This window comes from Amphiprion ocellaris, chromosome 17 (genome assembly GCF_022539595.1).
Source record: "Amphiprion ocellaris isolate individual 3 ecotype Okinawa chromosome 17, ASM2253959v1, whole genome shotgun sequence".
NCBI lineage: Eukaryota > Metazoa > Chordata > Actinopteri > Pomacentridae > Amphiprion > Amphiprion ocellaris.
The window spans coordinates 23859750-23880695 of NC_072782.1; the positions used below are offsets into that span (position 1 = coordinate 23859750).

Here is a 20946-nt window from a genome sequence, read left to right on the forward strand (position 1 = left end):
AGTATAGCATGTCGCCCAAAAAACATCATAGTATAGCATGTCGCTCTAAAATTGTCATAGTTTAGCATGTCGCTCTTAAAACGTCATAGTGTAGCATGTCGTCCAAAAAACATCATAGTATAGCATGTCGCGCTTAAAATGTCATAGTATAGCATGTCGCTCTAAAAACGTCAGAGTATAGTCTTTGGTCCAACAAACGTCATAGTATAGCATGTCGTTCAGAAAACATCATAGTATAGCATGTCGCTCTAAAAATGTCATAGTGTAGCATGTCGCTCTAAAAACGTCATAGCATGTCGTCCAACAAATGTCATGGTATAGCATGTTGCTCTTAAAACGTCATAGAATAGCATGTCGTCCAAAAAACGTCATAGTATAGCCTTTGGTCTAAAAACGTCATAGTATAGCCTTTAGTCCACAAAACGTTATGTCCTGGCTGTCTGAAGTAGGTGAGGAGCAACACAAAAACAGTACAAACACTGGTTTCCAGAGGGTTAGACGAGTATTTATTTGAAAGACTAAGTTTACAACAACACAACATGTGAGGGGGTTAAAAGCAAATGAGTGTTAGTAAAATAAAAATAAATAAACAGAACTAAAAGTAAAGTTCACGTTGACATTGATGGGCATTCCAACCAGGAACAAAGTAAAAGATAATCAATACGAAATAAAAACTCATCCTGTTCACCTCTTAAACCCCCAAAACACACCGCAGTGGCACCCTAAACTAAAACAACCAATGGGTTCCTTGTTTTCCTTTCTGAACAATTCAAAGGTCCCTCTCTATCTCCCCACACATCCACCAACCACCGGAACACATCTCCAAAGTTCTGCCGGGCCAGCTCAGCTTCCCCTCAGAAGAAGTGCTGCCACCTGCCAGATGAAGGAGCCTTTTGAGAGGCAGCTGGCATCGTGATTGGACTGTACTTTGGTCTGTTCCAATCCAGCTTCAGCTCCAGAGACGGCAGGCGGGACGAGTCAACGGAGGCCGGGTGGACGAAGGCATGCAGCTGAGTACAATCCAGAAAACAACTGAGGAGGAGTGCAGCGGTCCAGGGCCAGAACAAGCAGAGTATCATGGTACGTCTCTTAGAAAACATCATAGTATAGCCTTTGGTATGAAAAAACACCATCATATACATCGTATATTGTACAAATAACAAGTCAAAGCAAAGAGACATACATTGTAGAATTGTAGTAATTGTGGGCTGACTGATTTACTGATTATCAGTATTTTATTTTTTACTAATTTATGGTAATAAATACGTTTAAAAATGGTGCTACTTTGGCTCTGAACCTTTATCTACCTGTGGTCGCTCTGTCTTCTGGAGTGATTTGATTGGTTATACGTCACGAATAAAACTCCTTTCACTTAACATCTGTAAACAAAACAAAAACGTATCAACAAAGTTTTCTGTTAGAGTTTGTGTTCTTCAAAGTTTAACTCCAAGATTTTAAATACTTTAATATACTGCAAATGAATATCTACTCCAAATGTCTCACTAACAATCATTATCAGCCTTAAAAACCCACAAAACACCCCTCTATACTCGACGACACTTAGTACAGTCCGGTTCCCCCTTCTATAAATCTGCTTGGAATCTTCCACTTCCTGTTTGTCAAAGTGGCCTTCTACCTGGACAGGTTTTGTTGGAGCTCATGCAACAAACATTTTGGGTAACTGCATTTTAATATGGATGGATGACACTGAATTAGAGTCTGTTTTAATGAGACTGAGTTAAGATGTGTAGCTCTGTCATTAAATAGTAAATTATTTCTCTGAATTCACAGAGAAAAGTCTTAAATGTTTGCTAGGTTAGCATCCCACATGTTCTTTGGCTCAGCTAAAGCTAACTCTCTCCAGCTCCTGGATCTCTTGAGTTGCTTGTTGTTAAAATATCTTGCTAGAGGTGCTGAAGCTCAGAAAGTCTGAGATGTTTGTTCAAAATAAGCTAATTCTCAAGTCTTATCTGAACTGTCCTCTTTTGTTTGAACTTTCCCTAAACTTAGGAGTTAATGACAGAGCAGCACATCCAGACTCAGTCTCATTTATGTAGAGATTAAACTTCAGTGTCATTTATTGATGTTAAAGTGCAGTTTTTCAAATGTTTGTTGCACATGCTCCCGACCAAACCAGTCCAGGTGGAAGACGATGTGAAGAGAAGGCTCCAGAGGATGAATATCACACATTTACATTGGAAATAAATGTCCTTTAATTAGACATTGTCATGTAAAAGTTGGATTTCCCTTTAATAATGTTCAAATCTTTGTTGAGTTTTTTGTTGATGTTAGTTTCTAAATGTTTTCTGACACTCGGCCCCAAAGATTAAAACCTTCTACGGCTCACAAGCTGCAACAATTCACACATAATCAACTATCTTTCTGACTAAACTAAGATAAAAAAGTGAAAAACTGCCTGATTCCTGCATCATGAATGTAAATATTTTTGGTTTTTATGACAGTAAACTGAATATATTTGGGTTTGACATTTTATAAACCAAAACAAGAAATGAATTACTGGAGAAAACAACAGATTAATGGACAAAGAAAATGTGTTTTCTAACATATATGGCTGAATTACTCCAACATTACAAGATACATACAATTTTAATTCAATTTTATTTATATAATGCCAATTACAGGTCAAATTGTCTCAAGACTTTATTTTTATATTTTTTTGTCATATTTAAAATATGACAAAGTAAGAAATTTAAACCTCTTGACTAATCCAATTTATTATTTAGTTTTTAAGAGACGAATTGACAAAACTTTCTCCACTAAAACTAATAAACATGAGGTCAAATAGAAGGAAAAGTTTTAAATACTGCAGTCCCACGACAAGAATAAATTTTTTCAACAAAAACAAAATCTGCTGGTGGATTCCATTAAAATCCTAATAAATGATAAAAAAAAAGTGTGACACTAAAGGTTTGTGGTGCTAAAAATGTCAAATTAAAGATATGAAGTTGAACATCTGGATGGAGGTTGATAAAAGTTGACCTGCCTTCATTTCTCTGGAGCGACTCCATGGATTTTATGGATGGTGGTTAAAGACCTGCTCTTCTAGTGGTCTTCCTTCTAGTAGCTGTAAAAAGTCAGTCCATCCTGGCTGACTTCAACACCTCTTCATGACAACTTCTTGTGCCTCCGACCTGGTGGAAACTCCAGAAACTTGGGAAAACCCGTGGAGACTCGAAGAACTCGTGGGGCGGGGGAAGGTGTGGTGGGTGGTGGGGGGTAGAGGGGGGAGGCCGCCACCCACCCCCCCGCCTACTCTCCGCCCTGACTCCACCCAGACTCCGCCTTGGCTCTGCCCATGTGGTCACTTCAGGAACTACGATGTCAAAGGGACGACGAATTCATTTCTTTTTATCTGATCTGTAGCTCAGTGAGTTAAGGATTTACCTATGGAGCTGCAGGTCGCTGGTTCAAGACCAGACCCTTCTTAAATTTTTATCAAAATCCTAACAAAGACAAAGAAAGTAAAGTGCCAGTGGTGGGTCTTGAACCTGCGACCTTCCACTTGGTAGTCCGTCTTCTTACTCCCTGAGCTACTCGCTCAGATACTAATTCTTCTTTTTTTTGCGCATTTATCATCTATTTTTTGTCATTTTCGAGTTTTTTTTTAACTCGAGTCTTGACTCGACCGTTTTTCTCAGGAGGCTGGACTTCAGCCTTTGTGCTGGAGGGTGGAACCCTCAGTTCCAAGACTTTCCAAGCCTCGAGACCTCCCGAGTCCTCAGGACCTGAGCTTTCACACAGTCTGAGGGCTGAAATTTTCTAAGTCCCACAGTAGTTCTCTGTTAGACTGAACTTTCAGACAGCCCAAGGACTGATATCTTCGAAGTTCCTGAGTAGTTCTCTGTTAGTTTGAACCTTCAGACAGTCTGAGGACTGAAGTTTTAAAAGTTTCTCAGTACTTCTCTGTTAGTTTGAACCTTCAGACAGTCTGAGGACTGAAATCTTAAAAGTTTCTCAGTACTTCTCTGTTAGTTTGAACTTTCTGGTTAACAGAAGCCTTAAAACTTGTGACCATGAGTCTTGATTTCACATTTAGACCATCCATCTGAGTTCTTCTCAGACCTTCACCTGTGGGTTTTTTAGAAATCCTGAACAAACTTTGATTCTCTTCACTGAACAGTAAAGTTTGTGGAGATCAGAAGGTAACATTAGTTTGATAAATGCCTTCAACTACTAGTAGACTTTATCTGGAAATCAGTTTTCTGAAATGAGTTCTTAGTAAATCTGTCCACAATCAAACCAAGAATATAGAAAGAGGAAATGTTTGAAGAAACAACTTGATGTTTTCATTTCAGAATAGAAAACGCTTTGACCTTTATCTGTTTTTGCTCTTTTTGATCATTTTATTGTCTCTTCTGTTTAATTTGATCTTCTAAAGTCTAACTGGTGTCTTTTCAAATGTTTTGTCTTTAGTTTGATTCTTCTTAAATGTTTAGTTTTGCTCTTTTCTCACCTTTTATTCTTTTCTAATGTCTGATTTGATTTCCAAATGTTTTGTCTTTTTAATGTTTAATTGTTGTTTTTTTCAAATGTTTTATCGGCTTGTTTGAAAAATTTCCTTTTCTTTCCCAATGTTAAATTTTTTGATTAAATCTTTGTTGAGGTTTTTCTTTTTAAATATTTTACCAGCTTTTAATGTTTAATTTTCTTTTTTAATGCTTCATTGTATTTTCTGTTTAATTCCTATTTAAAGTTTTATTGTCTTAAGATTTTATTTTCTAATTAAACATTTAATTTTTTAATTGAATGTTTTGACTTTTAAAGGTTTAATAATCTAATTAAATGTTTTGTATTTTTCTGAATGTATTCTTGTTTAATTGTATTTTTTAAATGTTTAATTATCTAAAATATTTCATCTTTAATGTTTAATATTTTTGTTTAAAAATTTTTGTTTAATTTCATAATTACATGCTTTGTATCTTCTGTTTAATTATCTAATTAAATATTTTGTCTAATATAATTTAATTGTATTTAATGTTTAATTTTCTTTTTAAAAGTTTTATTATATTAAATGTTTTTTTCCTTTGATTTAATTGCTTTTTTACTGTAGTTTATTTCTTTAATCTTTTTTTCTGTCAAGATTTTAACCCCAACCTTAAAAATGAAACAAACCCTTAAATCACAATGAAAGTACTTCTGTTGTCACAATCATGAGTTAGTCAATTATTCAGTTTATCAATTCAACTTTATTTGTTTAGCACCTTTCACACAGATTACAAAACTAAACAAGCAAAGAGAAAAAACTATGCTAAAACTACGATTAAAACTCAAAAACAACAGCAAAAAAAGATTTAACATCGTAATAAAATCTGTTGTGTCCAGGGGATGGAGGGAGTTTATTGAAGTCTTCTTGGGCTCACATGGGAAATCATTTAAAATATAAACTTGACATTCAGTCTAAGGAAACTGGAAACTGCAGAGCGACAGAAGAAGCAACAATATCTCCTGTTTTCTCCTTTAATGAGTCGACTCTTCTTGTGCTTTCAGACCAAAGAACTACAGACTCTTCACAACCTGCTCAAACTCTTGGTACAGGACCTCACCACACGGGTCAAGAAGGTTTCCTTCTCCTCATTTCTACACTGAAGCTCACCTTCTCCTGCTCAAACTGCTGACAAATGTTTCTGCTGCTCTAAAGTCTGGTCTCCAGAACTTCCTAAAAACTCTCAAAGTCTCTTCTGCTGCAGGTTGCTTTGTAGAACTGTTGCAGAAAACCTCACTAAACCACATGGAGGGGCCTGAAGATAGTCGTCCAAATGAAACCATACAAAAACCAAACTAGTACAACCCAAACACTAAAGTCTCCTGCAGCCTACCAGAGAACCTCTGAGAACAGAGAATCAGGACAGGAACTCTTACCTTCTGGACAACCAACGTGGGTTCACAAACAAGAATACAGAATGTGTCTGACCAAAAACCTCTGAAGACTCACTACAGCCAAGATAAAGACACAACTCAGCTGCACCAAATCCACTAATCACTGCATACATTAGCACCATGTGCCAACTGTGGCTAAAGAACCACATTTACCAAGACAACTATCCAGTACAAAGCCCTAAAACACACCAAGAAACACATTAAAGACGATTTTACTGCTGGAAGCTGCAAGTCAACACCTAAAGAACAAACTAAAGCAATGGAGCCAAACCCGGTTCAGTGGTGAAGAGAAGCAGAGGAAATGTTTGTCTGCAGCTAAATAAAGCAGGAAGACACTGAGCTGCTCAGGTGTTCCTGATAACACCTAGCAGCCACCTGGACAGCCAATAGGAACACAGCTTCCTGGAAGTCCAGAGGGCTGGGTTAGTGAAGGAAATTTAGTTTAAAGTTGAAGCAGAAAGTTAACAAAGAAAGTTGAAAACCACCTTCTGATACCTGAAATCTCTGAGTTTTCACACAAAGAACACCTGAACATGTCAAACTGGTTTCATAGTAGAACCATCATTGTAAAAATGTCATAGTATGGTGTGTTGCTCAAAAAACATTAGGACCCGGCTGTCTAGGGTCGCCGAGGAGCAACACAAAAACAGGACAAACGCTGGTTTCCAGGGGGTTAGGAGGATATTTATTTGAAAGAGGAAGTTTACAACAACACAACATGTGAGCAGAAAAATCACAAAGTCTGTCTTTAGTTCAGCTGAAAATATTAGTTTTTGTCTTTTTTTATTGACCAAACTTTTCAGGAAGTAGATGAAGAATAATTAAAGCTCTCATGTAGAAGTCCAACTTATTTTGGATCCTTGTGGAGAGTTTAATCTTAGAGTTTGTAAAGGTGTTGAGTTTTTAGAGTCACATGGATTGTTTTGACATTTAATAACTGAGTCCTGAAATAAAATTACACTTGTGGATTTCTGTCATTTAGTCTGGACTAAACAAGTCACTGAGGCAATGTTACAGGAAAGTTCTATTCGGGTTCAGTCATCGATAAAAGTAGTGTTTTAAGGCAACTTTCACAAGATGTTTGTGTTGTTACATTGTTAAATCCATATTAGCTGCCATTGGCAGTAAGAAAACTATGAAATTGACAAGCTCTCTGACTGAGCCATCCCTGCTGTCTAAAATGTTACATTTTACTTGAACATTTTTATTTTTAAGAACACCTCCAGCTGAGAGAAGCCAGATTTGGATTTCATGGTAAACATTTGGCAGCAAAAAAGATGTTTGATGTGCCCTCCCTTTGCTTTACTGCAGCTTTTCTACCTGATCGACATTCTCAGGTGTTTTTCCCCACAGCTAATGTAGGCTGAAGTTTTATTTTGTCAGCCAAAAGTGACATTGCAGAATTACAAAGAATAATCGATCAGCTGTCATTAACTTAATCTATTTTGATGATCGATTATCCAATTTGAGTAATGTTTACCAAAAACAGTGTAAATTCTACAGCTTCTTAAATGTGAAAGCTTAGTGTCCTTCCTCCTGTGTTCCTGTGTGACAGTCAAATATTTTTGGGTTTTGGTCGAAACTGGACATTTGTCATTGTGGACTGATCAACACTTTTACCATTTTCTGACATTTTAGAGATCAGACAACTACGGATGAATGGATGGATGTCCTTTAGCTCTGCAAACAGCCAGGTAGTGAGCATCCAGCTCCACATCCTCCTGCTTCTGCCCCCTGGAGGCCTGGACACAGAGGGCAGAGTCAAAGCATCACTCCTTTCAATGCAGCCTCAACATGCTTTTGGCACCTTTTGGGTGAAACAAATCAGAGACGGTTTTGACCTTCATATGAAAATTGACAAGGTAATTGCATATAAACAAATAATATTGTTGTGTTTTAACTTCAGTGTTTAAAATTAGTCAGGTATATTTACATAATTGGTTATCTCCAGTTCTATGCATCACTTATACACAGATGATATCCTATCACAATATCTTTTTTCCTCGTTTTACTTTTATTTAGCTTCACTGCTTTGTAGCTGTTTTTTGTGTATTTACGGCTGATAGAGGTACAGATTTTGAATTGAAGCTGTGCTTATTTGGCAACATCTGCTCTTGCACAAGTTATATCACAGTACATCTGTCTTCCACCATTCATTTCATCTGCCTTTACTTCTATTCCCGATGTTTGAACAGAACAGATGACGAGCAACAGTGTTTCTGATTCACAGCTCCACTTTCTACAGCAAGTTTTAAATGATTTTCCAACTTTCTTTACATGGGTCAATCCACTGTTGAATACTCAAAACTACTTCATTACATTCAGTTAGAGGAAAAAGATTAAAAAGTAGAATGAGTTAACAGAATTTAAATTTTTATTACACTTTCAATTTGTTGGAGAATCCAAACATTTTATTACAAAAAATCCAGACCTCATCCTTGATCTCTTATTTCTTTTGAACTGATGACATCACATTGAAGCTTAGCAAATTGAAAATGGCATTAAATGACATAGTAGCTTGATATGATTATAATGGCATTTAGCTCATTTAGAAAATGGTGCATTCTTGGGCTGAAACTTCTCAGGCACATGGATCCAGACTTTGGACATCTGAGTTACACAATGTTGAAATGTCCACTGCAGTCAACACTCAGAATCAAAAAGATGCTACTGTGCCTGCAGCTCTTTGGCCCTTTTTTCATCCAGAATGAAGGGAGTTGTCAGTGTCTTCCCTTTCAGCAGGTGCTCCAGACCCTAACAGAGAAATCAAGTGAGAGTTAAACATGACAAAGTACAAAATCACATTGTGCAATTGTTGTCCAGCAATAGTAAAGGAAACATGTCGTTTCCAGCAATAGTGAAGGAAACATGTCCCTCCCCCCAGTAACAATCTGTTTTTAGGTTCTCACCTCTCCAAAGTATGAGACCAGTGGTGAAATCTCAAATTGTGCCGGAGTACTGTCCTCTGCTGATATACTGCGGGGAAAACAATAACAACACACTTTTAGATTTCAAGGATAAGTTTTGATTGTTTTTCTAATGAAAACAACATGTCCAGACCAATACACAAGAGGGTCAATATTTCTTCATAAGACATTGATATTTACTAAAATCACTGACTTTGTATGGCACCCATTTCTTTTGATCTGACTTGAAAAATGTATCTGTTGTATATTTGAATTTTAAAATTACTTTGTGGCTTGGAAATACATATTTCTGTAAAATAATGTAACTAAATGTAATCACATCTTGTATTACTTGCTCCAATTAAGAAAACTGCCGTCAATAAAGTCGAAATTATTTGTTAAATATATTTTCACAATCATTATACATCTAATAGCGGTTTAATTGTTTTATGATTTTGGCCACAGTCAAAGTGGCTGAGAAGTAGATCGAGCAAGAAAACCTCTCCAAAACCACAACTTTTCTTTATTTCATTTTTGTGTTTGTTTACATCCTGCACTGGGGCCAGCCCCGATCTAATTGATGTCCAAGTTTCAATGAACGCATCAACAGTGTGCAAATGCAAGAGACAGCCGCATTAGATAACTGCAACAGCTGCGTGGCCGACTACAAATACCACAAAGAGGACACAGTTTTGAGCCTTTGACAGAGGTGACATACACAGACCATAACATTAACAGGACCTGAAGTTTAATTGGTTGCTTCCAGCGGTTTTTAGGACTCGTTTCTTTGAGTGTATTAAATATATCCAGCAACAGAGAGGAGCACGATCCATACGAGCGTCTCTGAAGAGATAGAGCTGTGCACATTTACGCACAAACACAACACTGCAGTAACTTAACTAGTTATCTATAATTATAAATACCTCCCTGCATGGAGCAAGACTGATCAGTAAATGACAGTGTTTTCTTTCCGTGAGACAGGCACGCTGTACATGAGCTTCAGATCCTGCAGGTTGTACAGTATTTTCCTCTGACCTGGCTGATGGAAGAAAGGTATTGTCATGTTCATCTTGCAGTGTGCCTCCAGCAGATGTGGCCCAGCGGCAGTGTTGAGCCAGCAGAGAGTTTCTGGCTGTGGTTGGACTGTCTTTGGCTGCTCCGTCTGCATTTTTCAGAGGGGAAAACTCATCCTCCCTCACAACCTCAAACACGACGAAGTTCCTTCCAAAGACAGGCAGTAAATGTTTTAACTGGTAGTACACATACATGTTTACATGTTATGTCCAACCTAACATTCTCTCTGTCAGTATATACAGAGCTAAGCACATCCTTACCTTGAGAATGGGAATACATCAAAAACAAATTTCTCCATCTTTATACCATTGGGTTTGGTAGGTTTGACTTGGTTGCCACACGTGTCCACAAACGGTACTTTCTTAATGGCAACATGCTGTTTCAGCTGGCCTTTAAATTTCCTGTAAAATTAAAAGAATCAGCAGGAAATCAAATGTTTTTTACAGCACTGAACAAAATGTGAAATTATGACAAAAGACAATCATACGGATGGTTTATTCTCTGGTGGGAAGTTCCACTGCTGAGTTGTTTTTGACCCAACTTGTCAGATACCAAAATGATCTAATGGCAGTGCTACAGGAGAGGTCTGTCCAGACAGTTTACCAATCATCCACTGAGGACAATAAACATGCACATAAATCACAGTCAGTCTAACCAGTAGTTGTAGTGCTTCTATTAATGTTATCAATCAAGTTGCACTACTTTAACACTTTATTTTGTGTTATTGCAAACTTGTGTACAACCAGATTTTACAACATCTGGCAGAATACAGCATTCTGAACAAGTCATGAGTCTGCCCACCACACTTGGTATGGTTCTGTTCATAACCACTAAGACCTTCTATGTAAAAGTAAACACATGGCAAAATAAGTGATCAAGTAACTAGTGGTCACATCATTAGTTCAGTTCAGTTCATTTGTGAAGGAGCATAACAAAAATCTGCAAGAGCGACTGTTTAACTACGTCTGAACACACAGTGGAGCTTTACTTGCTTGTAATTATCAAAGATGTTTGCTCTTACAGCCGTGTGCATCTCTGAGCAAAACCTGTAGGATCCAGTGCTGAAGTTATCCTGCTGAACATCTGCCTCTGCACTGAAAATAAAACAACGATCGACAATTTTTAACTAAAGTTCTGACATAACCTCTCTGACTGACTTCAGATCCAGCAACCGCAATACCAGATCACAGGAGCAACAGGCTTTGAAATGTCCACATACCAACAGAAAACTGGGACGGACTGGTTTCCAGTGCAACACACCTTCTGTTTTAAGTGAACTGCACAGCAAATGGAAGTCTGAGATTCTAAAGGATCTGAAAGTTTCACTAGTGTATATGTCAAATAATATTGTTTTCATGAATGTATGAATGAGTGATAGTTGTTTTAACTCTTTGAACCCCAAAACCCACTGGCAGGCTTGAAAGCCATGTTGAAAAAAAAAAAAACTGCCAAGATTCCACCATTTACTAGTCAGAAACTGTATTAACGAAAAGGATTGTTGGATTTTCAACTTTCCGACAGACCAAAATGATATCTCCTATGGTAATGCTCAGCTTACTCTTTGTCTTAGATCAGTGTAATGGTGTGCTGCCTCTTACTCTGTCACGTCCTGCAGGAAGGTTCTGGTAAAGAAGTGATTGCAGATGTTTCCAGCAGAGTAGACAAATTCATCACCAGGTCCCCTAAGTTCAGTCGTCTCTGGCTTGATTTCGCTGTACTCCACCACCTGGGAGACCCCTCGCACTCTGCAAACCACACCCACCGGCTCTGCAGGATACGCCTTCTCCACCACCTGATGCAGGACAGAGTTAAAAAAAAAAACAGGAAAAAAGAAGACACAGTTAGAGCATTGTGTTCATTTACAGACAGTCTAGCCAATCTGATCTAGGGATTGTATAGATATTCATAGGAGAGAAAGTTATAAACACTGATCAGGTATAACATTATGGCCACCTGCCTAATATTGTGTTGGTCCCCTTTTGCTGCCAAAATAGCCCTGATTTGTTAAGACATGGACTCCACTAGACCCCTGAAGGCTTGCTGTGGTATCTGGCACTAAGATGTCAGCAGCAGATCCTTTAAATCATGGACGTTGTGAGGTGGGGCCTCTATGGATTGGACTTGTTTGTCCAGCACATCCCACAGAAGCTGGATTGCATTGAGATCTGGGGAATTTGGAGGCCGAGTAAACACCTCAAATTGGTTGTTGTGCTCCTCAAACCATTCCTGAACCATTTTTGCTTTGTTGCAGAGCGGAGCATTATCCTGCTGAAAGAGGCCACAGCCATCAGGGAATACTGTTTCCCTGAAAGGGTGTACATGGTCTGTAACAATGCTTAGGTAGGTGTAATGTTATGCCTGATTGGTGTACGTTTCCTTTTCTTTGAAGAATTGGGTTAAACAAACAATATGTCTCACAAGTAAGAAGAATGCATATGTTCCTTTGATTCTGAAAGGAAACGAAAGGTTTTCTGACAAATCTGTTGTACTTGCTGTACTCATTTATGCTGAGCACTGTATCTCTTTCAAAAATAGATATTTAATTTATTTTAGTTATCTATCTTATTTTATTTCATATGATCTCTTTTGGAGTTTCCTCATTACATGTGTTACACAGGACGATGTTTTAGAAGTCCTTTATTGATAACTTTACTGTGGCGGTGGGAATGGAGTGCATTCTTTATTTTTGTAAAGCACTTTGTGCTGCATTTTGGTTTGTATCAAAAGTGCTATATAAATAAAGTCTGTCTGATTGATTGATTTATGATATTGCATTTTGTTTTTGTAACCAATCGTCTTTTTCAGTGTTTCTCTCCTGTTCTTCGCTCATTTTGCTGCTGACATCAACACTGCGCGTCAGCAAACTTTGTAGTGTGTAAATGAAGTTAAAAAAAAAATAAAAGTCTGTTAATCTTAGAGCCCTTAAATGGAAGCAAAAATGTTGTAGCATGATGTGTTTAAGGTCATTTGTCTTACCATTGTGCATGCTCACATTGCAGTGTTGATGCTGAAGCAATATATTGTGTGACCTTTAGCTAAATAATTATTCGTGTAGGACTGTTAATCAATGAAGCACATCATTGTCTCTTAGGACATAGCTTATAAAATTAAGCTAGTTGAACCAAAGGACACCTGATGGCCACAGACGGACACCACAGACTCTGGATGTTTTGGAAGCTGTTGCTATCAGGGCAACAAGTCCATACATACAAACCTGCAGTAGTCTTACTGACAGCTGGATCATGACCAAGACATTTTAGGGTGACTCCAGTATGTAAACTTGCTCTTTTATAACTATTTCTTCAGATTTATGATGAAACAATGTTGATAAAAACATGTGCTGCAGCTTTGAGTCAATATGTGTAGCTATTTTTTTAAACCTAAAAGTTAAAAAAAAAAAATTCAGCCACCTTCGGTATTCAAATACAGTCACGGACGAAAGCATTGGCATCCCTGAAACTCCGGCCATTTTTTGAGTTTTGTGTAAAATTTTATCGATTTTGGCTTTTTTCTTCTGCTTTTTTGTGTTTTCCCAATGCACATCAAGGAAATAAACACGTGTATACCAAAAACATTTGTAAGTGCAACAATTTCTGGGAGTAAGGTATATTTTCTGGAAAAAATCCAGGGGTGCCAATATTTTCATCCATGACTGTATGTAATTGTTTTTTGTTAATATAAATTGAATATCTGAATTTGTTGGGGGAGAAAGAGCAAACAGGTATATCTCTGACAATGCTTTACTATTCCTTTCATCTGGTATTTTATATCTGCTGCTTGCTACTGTATTACTGCACCTTGGCCCCGCAGTCAGCCCCTTTGCTCACACAGAAGCCAATAAACATGGGGTCGGCCATCTTGACCAGGATGTTGTCCACACAGTACACATGCAGGTACTCCACTCCCCTTTTCTTCATGTCCTGCAGCACTTCATTGTCCACCAGTGCCTGGTAAAGACCTCCATTACCATCTGAAATCAAAGTATTGGTCATTTCTTTCACTGACGTGTGTGTCTAGGTCTGCTGAATGAGCTTGCATGCACCTACCTGGAGCCATAGCTATCTTCCCTTTACCCTGCAGGATGACCTTTCCATCAAAGGTCACAGCTGGGATCATCCTCTGCTCAAACATAATGATGTTTGATGGCTGCAGACCAAAGTAGTTGTTCTCCTCAAAGAACTTCTCAGTGGGAGCCAGAGTGAACTCACTGGTCATTATGTACCTGAAGAGGTGCAACAATACAGTCAAAAAGTTACATGTTTAACACATAGTCTCTAGAATCTTGGTGACATATATACCTTACATCTCTGTGTTTCTATTAACAGTGGCTAAGCTGTATGTGAAAGGGGTCTTTGGCTTCTTTTAGCTGTTTTAAACTGAGTTTTGGTTTACAGCCTGGAAGTTTTCTGTTCTGGGTCATTCTCATCAGGGTTGTTCTCAGCTGCTGTGTTCAGAGACAGTCTGAAATTAGTTGGCCGACCTTCAAGCATGACAGATTTAAAAGTTCTTAACTGTGTTCTACAAGAGGTAGCCAGCAACTTATTTATTTAAACTAATTAACAAAGTGCTGTTGCTTCAGCAAAACTGATACAGAGCATTTTCATTACAAGAGACAGCTTGGTGGTTAAAAACACAAAAACAACAAAAAAAAACTATTTCACTTTAGATAGCACTATATTTAGCTTTCTAAATTTTACTCTTTTGGTTGTACGATATAAAAATATGTGAATTTTGAAACTAATAGTTCACATCTTGATTAAATTTTGACTAAGATGTAGTTAGTTTAATACTTCCAGTGTTGTACAGATTTGGCAGCTACAGGCTGAACAGAAGTACAAGGAGAGTTAATAGTGAACTTTTTCAGAATGAATAATAATGGTGGTCTGCAGCCACCGGATGTATGTTAAAGCCTGACCGATGTTCTTGGCTGAAATTGGCCCATTAAAGATATTTTGCTAGTGGCATATATAGTGTTCAATATAACCATCTATTTGAGCTTCTAACCTCAGATAAGATGCTTCAGGTCCATCAAACGACAGACAGACTGAAAAACAGCTTCTAGCCAGAGCCATAAGACAACTGTACTCTGTCAAACACTAACTGTCTGGACTTCAATGCGTACTAGAAATTCCTACTGCCTACTTATGCACTTTGTATTTATTTACAGTGCACCAAAAGATTATTGATTCATTTTGTTGCAAATTTATAAAGACAATAAAAGAAATTCTATTATATTACACTTGGGATAATTTAAAAATGGTACAAGCATATATGGTTTGTCCAGCAGATCAACTGTGACTCCAGTGTTTACAATGCTCAGCACTGTCTGCAGTACATGTAGCAGAGTATGTATCACAGCTGAATCAGGACAGAAAGCTGCTAAATGCATTGCCAAATATGACTCTAACATACTGTGTGTGTGTGTGTGTGTGTGTGTGTGTGTGTGTGTGTGTGTGTGTGTGTGTGTGTGTGTGTGTGTGTGTGTGTGTGTGTGTGTGTGTGTGTGTGTGTGTGTGTGTGTGTGTATGTAAATACATGTATACATAGCATTGGTCTGGCCCAAAAATACAGTATTGGTCAGGCTGTAATGCGTATAAATAACTCTTTGTTGACAGGTTTCCCAAAAGAGCTTTTTCTGCTGCAACCAAGTAGGATAAAACAGTTCATGAGGGTTTAACCAAGTGTTTAACCATCACATAGTCTTACCATGGTACAGTGCATTTAGAGCCATGCTTGCTGTCTGCAATTTCCTGGATTTTGTGAATACGCTCTGCCTGGATCTGATACAGGGTTTTTCCACTTGGCAGCCCAACATTATACATCCCTTTAGGATACTGAACACCAAGACGGGTCCCCTGTCCACCAGCCAGGAGCAGGACTCCAACACGACTCTCTGAGATTTGCAGCAGGCCTGTCAGGAGAAAGTGGTGCCATGAGTAGGAACAAGATGCATGCAAGTGAATTTTACTGATTTGTGTCCTACATAGCACATCAGCATGATGTCACCAGTGTTTATGCCCTTATGTACCTTGTGTGGACCATTTTCCTGAGAAGGTTGAATCCAATAAAGTTATGGTAATGTACAAATACTGCTCATTTCTTTCATTTCAAAAAGCACACCATCATGTTTCTAACCTCCCACACAGTCAATAATGTCACTACATCAATTTGCAAAAACTTGAAAATAGCTTCTTCTCTCTTATTTCAACAAACTGCAGCATTAATTTGTTTCCTGTCCACTGAAATAAAGGAATTCCACTATGTGAGGATTTTTTTCAGGCCATTTGGGTTCTGTAAAGCGTCTTGAGACAATCTGAATTGTAATTGCCACTATATAAAAAAAATTAAATTGAAATTGAATTGTTCTGGTCTGTTTTTTCAGGTGTGCACTGAGTCTTGCTGTATGAGTTCAAAATATTGATGTCATATATTGAATACAATTTGTGAGGATCATTTCCTGACCATTTTGGATCTCAGACTTAGAGGTCAACCAATAAGTGGATCTAATGTTCAGCATTTTTCTGATTATCAGTTTCCTTATTTTTTTTAAACTTATTCCTGATTAAGTAAATGTATTAAAAATGAACTACTTTGGCTTTGATGCAAGTGGCTTTTCTATATCTATGATTATTCTGAACACAAAGACAGCATGGTCTGACTGGCAACATTCAACACTAAAAGAAAAGCTTTCTTTTATTTAAACATGTAAAACATATATAAAGAAATAACAGTATTTCAACAAAGTCTTGTGTTTAGTTCGTGTTATTTTAAACTCTGACAAGATTGTCAGTTTTACTACAAATGTAAATCGGTCCTAAATATCCATTATCAGTCTCACTGATTTCCAACAATCCAAGTCAGCTCTGAAAATAACATACTGGTTGGCCACTACTGGAAGTGTGGAACTGAAACAGTGTTTACTGGTTAAACTGCTGGCAGGTGTGAAACATGAGATGAGAAGGGGCCCCATCCAGACTGGTTTTATGGGACCACAACCTTAAAATGTTGGAGTTTTACCATTGTAGACCATTTCACGTTTCCACACTTTTATGGAACATCAGAAATATAACAGGTAGTTATAAACTGTCGAAATTGCCCTCTGATATGCAAGTAAGTAAGAAGTCCCATAAAGCAATTAAGTCAAAAGTCAAGTCAAAAGTCAGCTTTATTGTCAATTCTTCAATATGTACATGACATACCAAGAATCGAAATTTCGTTACTCTCTCTTCGTGCAACAGTAGACACTAAATAAAGACTTAGAAAAATAAGATATCAGAGGGCAAAAAAGAACAAAGGAAGCAAAAGTAGAAGGCAGGCGCCTCAAAACTCTACTTGAGTTCAAGAACTACCTGTGCACCACTGGAAATAGTATAGTGACTGAAATACTCCTGATGTAAGTTCTTAGAGAGAACAATCGAGCCACACATGAGGCATGTGTAGATCAGACTGGCTGCACAGCTGGAACATCTGACTACATGAACTCCATGTCGCTCACTAGGTGTGGCACCGCCCGTTCTCCTTCCAGGTTCCCGCGTTTCCTCCACCAAACTCACCTTCCTGTTCCCACCTTGACAGACTCTTTGTGTCGCTCTTCCTCACGCTGCCGATGCTGTCCGGCGGCAGCGGCTCCATGTGCTGGTCCAGGCAGGCCGGCGGGGAGGCTGCAGCCTTGGCGGCCGCCTCGCAGTGCTCCCTGAGCCCCTGCAGGTCCAGCTGAGCCAGCTCCTGGAGGAAAGCGTCCCTCTGCTCCTCACTCAGCTCCGGCCAGAACTGCAGGACGTGGGGCTGCCCTGCGCTTTCTAAGCCCCGCTGCAGCCGTTCCAGAGAAGCCATCGTGCGCGTCGGTGGCGGAGAGCGCGTCCACCAGCGTGTCTGTTGCAGTGAAGGAGGAAGTGAGTGTGTCGGGAGCAACTCGTGACTGCAGCTGAGCAGGAATCCTTGAGATAGAACAGATACTGCAGCTCTGCGCTCAAAGAACTCTTTATGCAGCCACACGTTTAGAGAAGCTGCAACATGTGTCTGAAATAGCAAAGTTTGGACTGAATCCTCCCAGTCAGCAGCAGGAAACCAGAGGAACCCAAAAAGCTGCTGACTCCACTCCAGGTTTAGTCAGCTGACTGCACCACCTGATCCACCATCAGTCTGCAGCTGCACCAACTACTACACACTGGATTATAGGGGGCAGGCTGACACAACTGCTTATCATGCTTTTGTTTTTTTGTGTAACCCTTAGATGCATAAGTGGGTCAAAAATGACTCAGTGTGGTCGTTTTCTTGCAATACCTTTGTAGTGAAAAGTTTTTATCATTTAATATTCCAGCTATTCCTCAAAAAACATGTTTTCGATATCACAGCGTGTACATTTTCAAGTTACCTCTTATACTTTTAAAGAAATTGAAATATTTGTATGCCTATCCCAAACTCTTTATCACTGATAATACCATACAAGAGGTGATGGAGAGCACAAACTTACATTAATTCAAGGTCTGAGGTTTTCTTTATACCTTGACTCTACCACATTTCGGGGGGATGTATTGTATGTTTAAGTCCATTACATTTGTTTGAGAAATTAATAGTTAAATACATGAAAGCAGTGTAAGTTGGGGTATCCAGATTGTTAGCAGTTCCACCCAAGAGACATTTCCACTCTAAACTTTGGAGTAAAACCCACCAAAAACAAGCAGAAAATGTCTGATGAGTCAACACAGATATTTCTATGGAGCTGAATTTCATTTTTTACTTTTCTACCCCAATAATGATGCATGTTCTCTCAAATTTATGTAGGGGTCAGGCCCTTTGGATAGGGCCTGACCCCTATGTTGGGGACCAACGGACAAAAACACTTTTACATAACATTAGCTGCTCCTCTTGAAGCTACAACAGTAAAATGCTACTTACACACTGATTCATCAGTGTCAACATTTTAATAATAGAATGTAGAATATTGAGCATTGCCCTGCATAATGAGTATTTTAAGTATATTTAACTGCTAATATTGTACTTTAATGTACAGGAAACTGACTACTGATCTAATTGTTGTGCTTCTGTTATTGAACATCTATAGGCTTCTACCACTGTTGCACACAGATGCTGTAGTTCCAGGTGCATGTGACTTGAAGAGTTTTTAGGGTTGTAGACAGTAAGTGACAAGTGGGAGATTTGTCCACAATTTATTACACAGACTCAAGCAACTAACATTTGTCATGTGGTGCAAATCTAGGAGTGATTTTGGGTACAGAACTAAATGTCTAATGAAAACAATCAATGCTTAACTATTTCAGTTAACAGCTGATCCCACACAAGAAGCAGATTCATCTATAAAGTACTGCATACATACTCACATCTTATCATATCCATTCTTGTGTCATTTACAGCAACCATAATAATAATAATAATGAAAATAATGAATACATTTTGTAAACTTTGCCATAATTTTCCAATATACACTGCAGCCTTTAGTTTATAGTCTAGTAGTTCTTGTGCAAGTTCCAGTGGTGGTCTGGTCACTACAACACACAGTTAGGGCAACTTTTAAAACACTTGAGCTTTACCTTTCACTGTACAAATTATTGACAACATTAACACACATCCGCAAAGTGAGTTCAGTCTGTGTCACTGGTTTATGCATATTATACAAAATGAGAATGAGGAGTCAGAAACACACCTGTTGTGCCGGAAATTACACGGAGCCGGAATGAGAGACGGACTGTCATTTCATGTTCAGCCCATGAACGAGGATCATAATGAGCAAATGTAAGCCCATCATCTCTTTGCTTGTTGCAAGACACGGCGCGATTTGAAAAGCAGACATGGTGCTGGAGTAAGGCGTTTTGTGACAGTCCAACATGTGAGACTGCAGCTCTACTGCAGACATACACGGATTGTACAGCGCATTCGTTTATACAGCAGGGCAGCCAGCCTGTTCATGTGTACAGTACATCCTTACTTATATTACAGTACCTGCAAAAACTTTCACTTGATTTAGTGATGAGATCATGCTCAGATTGTATGCTTTAGTACCAAAATATTCTTGGTATTCACATGTGTAAAGCTGATAGTTTATCACCACAACAAACTGCTACTGATGTGAAATCAGACTGTCAGCAAGATTTAGTATAAAAAAAATTCAGATGAGTCCTAGTAAAAAAATACTCATAATAAACTATATAAAATCTATGACTATAAAGTAATTAAAACAATAATTATGAAATATAATTAAATTGTTTTTTGTTTTAGATAAACAAAGTACACAGACACATACAGTATACAACAGAAGTGAGTCCACCTCTGTACAATACCACTTAAATGTGAAATTATTATAATTGTATCACTTTACACTAATCGCATTGCTTCTAAGTTAACAGTAGGTATTTTCTCTTATGTAAATTTAAAACTGTTTACATTTACTTTCAGTACTTCCTATGTCTTCCTTTATTTTTGATGACAGACTCAATCCTACTGAGCACGAAGGATATCAGTATTGCACAAATGTCTGGAGAGATGATCTATCATTCTTCAGAGAATATTTTTTCTGTTGCATTTTGCAAGATGGGATGTGTTAATCTGCCCTTTCTCTTTAAAATACCCCAAAGGCGTTCTGTTGGATTTAAGTCAGGCGGCATACTTGGTCAAGTGGAAGTTTTCATTTATGTCTTCTTTAGAAATTTGAATCATTGTCAAAGCTAAAATATTCCTCTTCTGCTAAGCTTCTGCAGACTGGCAATCATCTTGTCAGCCAGTATTTAGTGTATCCACAAACACTCATGGTGCATCTATTATACTAGTCTCCCAACGCCTTTTGCTCTGTCATCCAACACCCACCACAAGTACTTCACTGTCAGGACTATGCTGCACTGTGGTCGTCCTGGCCGGGTTTATAACAAACATGCTAGACCACATCTGACCCAAACAAATATATCCTGCTCTCGTTTAATCGAAGAACTTGAGATTTAGTGCCAAAGAGCAAGCAAGGTTTTAGTATGACATTCCAAAACAGTTAATGTAATGCAATGTCCATCACACTGGCTGAATTGTTATAAACTCTGATTTCCCTTCCTGTTTTATTGGA

General features: G+C 38.3%; 1 protein-coding gene across 1 annotated transcript; it reads right to left on the bottom strand.

The window, feature by feature from the left end:
• Positions 1–8254: 8254 nt before the first annotated feature.
• Positions 8255–17995, bottom strand: uap1l1 (UDP-N-acetylglucosamine pyrophosphorylase 1, like 1). The gene is made up of 9 exons (XM_023284360.3): positions 17432–17995; positions 15585–15789; positions 13925–14100; positions 13676–13848; positions 11477–11670; positions 10139–10279; positions 9840–10025; positions 8808–8874; positions 8255–8652 (listed from the first exon to the last, which is right to left on the bottom strand). Exons 1-9 carry the CDS (start codon positions 17709–17711, stop codon positions 8566–8568), a joined length of 1509 nt encoding a protein of 502 aa, XP_023140128.3. The 5' UTR covers positions 17712–17995; the 3' UTR covers positions 8255–8565.
• Positions 17996–20946: the final 2951 nt, after the last annotated feature.

Coding starts and splice junctions, on each gene's coding strand:
- uap1l1 (XM_023284360.3), bottom strand. CDS start 17,711: ATGGCTTCTCTGGAACGGCTGCAGCGGGGCTTAGAAAGCGCAGGGCAG. Junction 10,026..10,138: donor GATGTATTCCCATTCTCAAG/GTAAGGATGTGC, acceptor TGTCTTTGGAAG/GAACTTCGTCGTGTTTGAGG. Junction 8,875..9,839: donor ACCTTTCTTCCATCAGCCAG/GTCAGAGGAAAA, acceptor TTTTCCCCGCAG/TATATCAGCAGAGGACAGTA.